The sequence below is a fragment of the Melitaea cinxia genome, chromosome 18, assembly GCF_905220565.1.
Source record: "Melitaea cinxia chromosome 18, ilMelCinx1.1, whole genome shotgun sequence".
NCBI classification, from domain to species: Eukaryota; Metazoa; Arthropoda; class Insecta; order Lepidoptera; family Nymphalidae; genus Melitaea; species Melitaea cinxia.
This window is the reverse complement of record NC_059411.1, coordinates 1,544,767-1,553,833: the sequence shown is the minus strand read 5'-3', so window position 1 is coordinate 1,553,833 and position 9,067 is coordinate 1,544,767. Positions and strand designations below refer to the sequence as shown.

The following is a 9,067-nucleotide window of genomic DNA, read 5'->3' as shown; positions in this document are numbered from 1 at the left end:
ATATTCTCCAACAACCTATCTGGTCTAGTGGTCCATGTAGGCAACTAAAACACCGACGATTTAAGGTTCGATTCCCGTTCGGGGTGGATATTTATATTTGTACAAATATTTCATTCCCGTTTGGATGTCTGTAATGTGGGTGTCGTCTTTGTGCCTCGAAGAGCACGTTAAGCGGTCGGTCCTGGTTACTATCATAAATACTTGATAGCGATCGATATTCTTAGAAGGGAATATATCGGCGAACCCGCAGTGGTGCAGCGTGGTGGATTAAGTTTTTAACTTCATACACTGAGAATGAGGCATATGCCCCACACATATAATCCAAAAGGAATTTTAAAAAAAATCTCAATACTAAAATTGTTTAGTCCCAGAGAATATTATTCATATTAAAAACTTATTCAATAAAATTGAGATTAAAACATATTAAAAGAAAATAAAACATACTTCTAAAATACATTATTTATTTTTTTAATAACACAAAAGTTAAACGCTATGTTCGATCAACACCCTCATAATCGTAATTTGTTTTTTTACTGCATATATTGAAGAGTTTCATCGTGTATCATCAACGCCATCTTCTGTATTGCATTTCGTGCATCATCTATTGGGAACCTGTCACTAATCTTCAATATGGCAGCCGTTTCATCCTCTAGAAACAAAGTCAAATATTCCAAGGCCCTTGTAGATCTCACCGCGTAGTACAATTGCTTGTATTCGATCGGCCTTTTCTCTATCTTTGCCTCCAATATGTAGCTGTACACCGTTGGATATTCCCAGATAGCCAAGACCACGGGCGCACCAACTAAAGAATACGAGTATGGGTGTGTGAAGAAGTCTCTCACGTCGAGATAAAGTTGCCAAATTATTGCTAAGTGGCCGCCAAGTATGTACGCGTCTCTCTCCATCTGCTCTCCTCGACGTGCCAGCTTCATGGCACCCTGGCATCCTTTGCCAAGCAGACTGCCAGACGTGAGCATTGTGCGTAATAGAAATTCATCTTTTCCTCGACCAAGATAATCGTTTGAGCCAAGTTTGCTGAGATTGTCTTCACTTTGCCAGTTGTAGTTAGTTTTGAAATCGTTGCTAGCTACCAAGAGATAAATTATTAGTTAAAATTATAGAGACTAGTGGTTGCCAAGTGTTCGGAATTCGACCATAATTAATTTAAATTATAAGTTTAAACATTCTTTTGTTTATTATTTGTTGTCAAAGTCTATACTTTTGTAATAATAAACAAAAGAGTATATATGTGTCAAATACATGGTAGTGTGTGTAATATTTTTCTTTATTGGTTTCATGTATTTTTATGCACAATTTAAAAAATATATTAGCATTCTGCAGTCCTCGATATAATAAAATATAAGTGTGCGAAATTTGATACTCCTCCGTCCGCACAATTTTCGTAAAAAGGGATAGGTACAAAGCTTTTGCTTCACGTTATAAGATTTAGTCTTTAATCAAAACAATTAATTGATTGTTGCACCTCATGGTCATATCAGTATAGCTTTCGATCGCATCAGAATGTTGGGAAGAAAGTCTATTTGTTATTCTGGTACTCTAGACATTTTTATATACCAAATTAATTACAATCTTTTCAATAGTTCTTGCTAACAAATATCCATCAAAACTTAATAGTAAATAAAAATGATTAAGAGAGCTAAGTTACAACGTAACTGTAAATTATTTTCGATTATATAATTAAATTTCCAACGCTGCGCATATGCAATAAAACATAATCAAAATTCCTCCACTAGAAATGTAAACATTACGTAAGCACTTCCGTACATAATTCGAGTTAGAGAATGTGAAATACGTAACATGGACAATTGAACACACTAAGGTAACCTAGATGAATAAATTATAATTCATAGATATACGTAAAATAAAACTGTAACGGGACCAATTTTTATTATTTTTTAAGACAGTTCTATAGACATTTTTTATATTTTTTCCGTATATCTTTATTGAGCACACACTCATTAATCACACTGATTTAATCTACTAAAGATGTATTGTACTGGACTGAAATTTTTTATATATACTGACTATTGGACAACTGAAACCAAAGTAGAGCCCAAGCTTAAAATCGACACAAAATTTTTCAAGTCGGGTCGTCTTCAGGTTTTAATATTAGTATACCTAGAAGTGTTTATCTCAATATAACTTGTCTGAAGCAGAGAATTTAGTTTTGTATAAAGCAAACTATTCTTAACTTTCTTGAAAATTTTAGACCCTTTATAATTTATTGTGGTACCTTTAGGCCTACTCGGCAAGGGATTGTTCTCATAATCACGCTCTCCCAAAAAGTCACCCTCGACGAGGTCCCGGAGACCAGTCGATATAAGTTCAGTTACGTCGTTATTACGAAGCTTACCCAAATTCTTCAAACATGTCGCTAGTAGATAATCTCCTAAAATAATAATCGATCATTACTTACTGGAACTACCTACACCTTTACACACAGTTTCACACACAAATTTTCTTATCCATTTTTCTCCTACAATTACAACAAAAAAATCAAAATTATTTTATTTAAGTAGGCTTCAAAAGCAGCAGTCATTTTACAAATTAAAATTAAATTAGTTTTAATCAATGAATTATAAATAGTGTTCGCCTAGTGATCGTAATTCGATAATTTAACAAAAAACTATAAACATGGGTGTATGCGTGTGTGTCAAATGCATGGTAGTATGTGTAATGTTTTTTTTTATTTATTTATGTAATGTATTTTTTTGCATAAATTACAAAAAAATTAGCATTCTGCACTCCTTCTCTATATAAACTATAAGTGTGCGAAATTCCATACTCCTCCGTCCGTGCGATTTTTGTAAAAAGGGGTACAACGTTTCTGCTTCATGTATTAATATTATTGTTATAATTAAAAGTTAATCTACCGTCAACTCGAAATGTAGATTCTGGAGAGAAGAATCGGTAAGAAAGTCCCCAGTTACTCTTAAGTTACCGTTTAAAGAAGGACTTAATCTTTAAATTGACGTGAGTTGGTTTAGATGATATTAGATCAAAAACTTGTTTAAAGAATTCGAACACATTACATGACCTTTCTTTGAACACAAAGCACTGCAAAATTGCTGCAGCAACTAATTCCTCGAGACAGACATTAAAACGAGTGTATCGTGATATATTACTGACAAGGTTGTTTTGTTTCTGGCAACCATAATTTTTGTTATTTATTATCAACTAGCTGACCCCGCAAACGTTGTTTTGCCATATATGTTATCAACCCCTCTTAGATTAACCTCCCCCCATTTTATTTGCTGTATGAAAAATAGATGCTGGCCGATTCTCAAACCTACCCGATTTAGACAAAAAAAAATCATAAAAATCAATCCAGCCGTTTCGGAGGAGTATTGTAACTAACATTGTGACACGAAATTTTTTTATATAAGATTTTTCATTGAATTTCTTGTTCAATCACAGTAAAATATAGCCTATGTCACCCCTGAATTGTGTAGCTTTCTGTTAGTGAAAGAATTTTCGTGATCGGCTCAGCATTTGCGAAGATTACCCCCTACATACAAACAAAGCTAGAAACTTTACCTCTTTATAATATTAGTATAGATAACCAATGTGTAACTTATCTCCAAATACTCACCAGTCAAAAGAACAATTTTATTTCCGTACAAAAGATCATTGTATTTATCCCCATGTTTTTCCTTATCCTGCAAATTGGCCATCGTCTTATGTATTATGTGACCAGTTCTCTTCATCTCGACGATTTCGGCTAAAGCTCTCTGAGCGTGGAGAACTCCAGATGTGTGCTGATCATTCGTATGGTCCCGGGGTAACCCGGCGGCTTTTGATACTAGGAGAATTATCAGACCGACGGATTGGAGGTTGCTTTTAGAACCGATGAGTAGATTTTTAGCTGACTTCAAGAGTGGGTGATTTGTTCCAACCTTTGAATTAAAAACTTTTATCCTTTTTTTATACAGCTAGGTCGGCAAACAAGCGTACGACTCACCTGATGGTAAGCGATTACCGTAGCCTATAGACGCCTTCAACACTAGAAGCATCGCAAGCGCGTTGCCGACCCTACCCCCAATCCACCCCAGGAGCTCTGGTTGCCTTACTTACAATAGGAACATAACATGCTTGAAAACAGTATTATTTAGCTGTGATCTTCTGTAAGGTCAAGGTACTAACCCAGTCGGTCAACTCCATATTATGAGCAGGAAATTTCCTACTGTCCCCTACCTCAGTCAAAACTTTAACCTTTGATTATATTTAGTAATAAGTAATTACAATTAAATTGTAGAAGCATTATTAAATGTTGTTATTTTTATCAAAGACGTAGACATTGTTAAAAAATGTGTACGAATTTTAAATCCCGCTAAGCAAATCGGTCACCAACCCGCCTGCCCAGCGTGGTGACTATGGGCAAAACACATGAGTGCACGTTATTTTTGGCGTAAACTTGTGGAGGCCTATGTCCAGCAGTGGACTGTATAGACTGTAATGATTGAAGCATATTAAAATTTTATTTGTAAGTTACAAGACCTCCTAGCAAATAATTTTTAACTTTTTTTGTTCTTTAACTGTCTAAGAAGACACGACACTCTGTATAGAATTCCTGATTAGAATTGGGCATTCTTTTAGCTCAAATTTGCCAAACATTATACAACTCAACTAACCAATTTCCTTAAATGTATAGCCGTATTTGCTATTTCGTCGTTTAGCAACCATCTCAAATTGAGGAATGAAGTTGGATAGCCAACTATCTGCTCGGCTTCAGTAACAACATCGCGCCAATCTAGCTCCTCTCGCTGACCAGCGCCGACTTTACTCCAGCTTGGGTATGACCTACACAAGCAGATTATAAAAAAGTGTGCTGGCAACTCCGACTTACGACTGGAGTTTACTCCCTTACAACGATGATCGTGATATTGAAAAACTGCAGATACTCACTTAGACACATGAGTGGGCAAATCACATGAGTTCGCGCCATTTTTGCGCGAAGTTAGAGAGGCCTATGTCCAGCAGTGGACTGTTATAGACTGAAGTGATGATGATGATATGGTGGTGCTCACTTAGATAATTAATGTATGGTTAATTACAGAAAATGCAATTACTCTATTATCCTAAATTTTGCTTAAGCCAAAATAACGAGTGTGCTTTAGACCACACGACTGAAGTAAAACTTCTTTAGCTCCATCTAAGTTATATCTCCCTCTCAACTTCCGTTCGCCTCGCCCGATCACACTTTTGTAATGCTCTCGTCACGCATTTACCAGCTTACTCCCCAAGTCAGGGGTGCTTAAACTTTTTTTTTTCATCGAAAGGTGGTTCATGTCATATAGACCCATTTAAATTTAATTGAAATCTGACTAGTACGTTTCGAGTTATATCTAATAATGCGTATTTACTTGACAAATTTTTCCTCGACCTACGTTGTGTTATACCCCATAACTTTTACTGGATGTACCAACTTTGATTATTCTTATTTTAATCAAAAAGTGATGCTTATCTTGTAGTCTTATTTAAATTTGATCGAGATCTGATAACTACTTTTTGAGTAATCTTTGATAACGCGTATTTACTTGACTATTTTTTCGTTTAACTGCGTTGTATTACTTGTCGATGTAATTGAAGTCGGTTTTTTCCGTTTGCAAGCAAACAATTATAGTTGAATAAATGTGATATCTTCAAGTTAAATTGGTTCTAACTATACACTTAATATTTTACCTTTTTATAGCAGTACTTCTTGCGAAGATTTTGTAATTACATAAACACAAAAGTTTAAATGAAAGCATGAAAATAATTAACAAGTTATTGATATAAAAATAACTTTAATCAACAATGTTTAGCCTTTCATTATTGTCAAAGAAATGTACAGAGTAATAATATAATGTTGATGACCATTCTTCTTTTTCCAAAAAAGTTTTTAATCAGTTTCTTTCCTGCCAGAAACATGAAGTATACAACACATACTTACATTTTTTATACATTCGTATGTTATTGAAAGAAGTAATCTGCAGTTTCAGAAGAGAGCTATTGAAAAAATTAAACGTAAGTAACTTATTTTTTATACAGTATTAGTTACCTACTAGTACCTCACACGTAACTCATTAACATTTAGGAGTACAAGTTTTAATTACAGGTTCAAAATTAAAGAAGAATTACAGGTGTCACCTGTAATTTTACTTCAAGGATAAGGCTTAGACTACAATATTTTAGGTCATCAAGAAAAAGCTTTGGCTTAATAATGCATCTGCAGACCGAAAGACACATTGTTATGATTTGTGTGTAAATTATCTGATAGGTATACCTATATAATAATAAAATAATAAAGTTTCACACTCAATGACCCCCAGTAGGATTTTCTTCTATGTCGGGGGTCCGGAAACACACAACACACATGACAAACATCTATATGGTCAATACAAATGTCTGTAGTGAGCGGCGATCGAACTCGCGACCGCCAGCGCAACCGATGCACTAACGCGTCGTTATATAATTATGGTCTATTGAAATAATTATACCGTATTTACCATGGTTGTTGTTAATCATTTTAATTCACAATTGGCACTATTAAAAGTGCCACAATCACAGATAGGTACTTCTGTTTTAAAAGCAAATCATTGCATTAGTGACCAAGCAAGTTCAATAACGTAATTATTTTAAAAAGTACGTCGTGAGACGAACTCAAGATCGTAAGTAGCAGTATTTTGACCAGCCTTATTACCTATATATATAGGTCGTAACATAATATTTAAAAAAAAAGTTTATTTTTGTTCAATATTAATTTCTTACAGTTTGATATACCGTATGAAACAATTTAAAGCGACTACCCTATAAATAACGATGACAGAGTAATTGAAACGCCTTCATTAATTACTAAGTTACAAAATTAAAAGAGACCTCAAACGGAAAACATAAATGCAACAGTCATAACTGTGTTATTAAGTTAAATAAATAAAGCAGGTTTTACTTCTAGAACGTTGACATTTAATAATTGTAACTGAAGTGAACTGTAATTAAAAAAATATAAATAATATTTATGTTATTATACGTTATGTTTACCTTGCATGGAAAGTATTTATTATTACTGTAATTAATTTAGTCTTTAGTTATGTTTAATTATAAAAGAATATAAAAATAGCTTAGTCAATCAAAAAAAAGAATGAATTTTAATGTATAATTGAAAAAAAAAACGGACTCCATTTTAATTCTTATAATATGTTACTGGATAGATTACAATTGTATTCTAAGGGTCTGTTTTACCAGTTGTGGTTAACTCTATTTGTCAGATAATGGTACGGAAGTTTATGATTTGTTCTTTATCACCATCGGATTCCATTAAATTGTGTAAAATTGTTGTTTTCATAATTGTAGCGAAACAAGTCTTAATATCTATTTTGTTAATAGTAACAATAATATTCTGTTCTAAATAATAAAATTTTATTTATTAGGAATTAATTTTAAAAAAAAAAGTACTACGTGATATCTATATTCAATACAAAATTACTCAAATGGAAGTTTTAAGAAATAGATATTATAAATTATAACAATGAAGATGATAGGTAATAAACTTTTGCCCTTTAACTTTTTTTAATAGGTACGTATAATAATTAAAGCAAGGGACATCGCAGGTATTAGCTAGCTTACGTACAAAGTTTGAATATTGCCTTTAAACATTCTGAAATTTAAAAAAAAAAAAACTTAAAAAAACATCTGCATTTAGACCATGACCATAGACATAACAAAATAACATTTTTTTTTTTCCAAGTCGAGTCGGCGGGGTTGCTGCAATTAAAAACGCGCATGCTATCATTAGCCGCTCGGTAAAACGCTGGTGTTTATAATTATAACGAAATAACACGTATGCTCAAGAAAACGGAGATAGTTGGGGGGAATCAGAATTTAATTTTATAATTACGGACAGAATTCAATGGATGGAATTGGATTTAATCTCCGTTCTGATCTCAGAGATGGATATGTGTTCGTAATCTAAGTTGTAACTTTTTCTTTCTTTTTTTTTAAACGTGTGTGCACCTTGATGGTTGATTTAATCGTTTAATAAGGAGGTTGAAGCTTAACATTCTACAACATGAAACAGAATACACATTGCCCTTTATTTTACATATTCTTCATATACTTACATTAATTTTAACGAATTACATTTTATAGGCTTAAAGGTATTTATAAAGTATAATATGAAGACCTATGACATATTATTTATAGTAAGACATAATGTTTATGTAAGATTATCAATAGATTGTATATTAAATAAGGACATAATCTAAGAAATAAATCTTTAGACTTGGAATATATCTATTTCATGTTTTTTTTTTTTTGCTCGCGTTAAAATAAATAGGTACTATAACTTTATTTATATAGATAATAGGGCTGTATTATAATTATAAATATTAAAATTCATACCTCGTATTTTGTTATTAATTTTATTGACACTATTCATATTATTTTTAATTTTTTTATTAGATACAGTTCACTTTAATTACAATTGTAAAATGTCAACTCTGTTTAATATATATTAAAATTAGTATATAAATTATTTAATTTACGTTATTAAGGTCGACCAATGTTTATATTTATTAGCTACACAATTGCCTTTGACATGTGAGATTTAATATTATCATTATTTATTACTATTTATTCATTTTTATTTAATGCTATCCTAAATCTCGATAAACAGTGAGTAATTATGTGCCCTTTAACACTTAACACTGGGCTTGTCCGAATTGAACCCGCGACCTTTGATTTCGGTACACCTGTTATATCCACTGAGTCATCTCGGGTCTCTATAAAATGTCATTGATAAACTGATTTAATTCAATATTCGAAAGAACAGCCAAATAAATTTCTATTTCACTTTTTTTTTGTATAAACTATGCAAGTGATTCTTATATGTAAATAATTGTGTTTATATTGTTTCCATTTAATTATCGAAAAACTTATTTTATTTATATAGCTCGCTTTTAGCTCGTTATGTTCAGGAAAAGGTTTGTACAAAAAAAAAACAATAGGTATAATCACGCTTTTTGTTTCAGCTGGGATAATAATTATGACGATAACAATAAAAGGCTGC

General features: G+C 32.4%; 1 protein-coding gene across 1 annotated transcript; it reads right to left on the bottom strand.

The window, feature by feature from the left end:
• Positions 1-530: 530 nt before the first annotated feature.
• LOC123662434 (all trans-polyprenyl-diphosphate synthase PDSS2-like) lies at positions 531-4,966 on the bottom strand. The gene is made up of 5 exons (XM_045597277.1): positions 4,881-4,966; positions 4,653-4,821; positions 3,614-3,917; positions 2,255-2,410; positions 531-1,087 (listed from the first exon to the last, which is right to left on the bottom strand). The coding sequence occupies exons 1-5, from the start codon at positions 4,964-4,966 to the stop codon at positions 531-533; spliced, it is 1,272 nt and encodes a 423-aa protein (XP_045453233.1).
• Between the last annotated feature and the right edge of the window lie 4,101 nt (positions 4,967-9,067).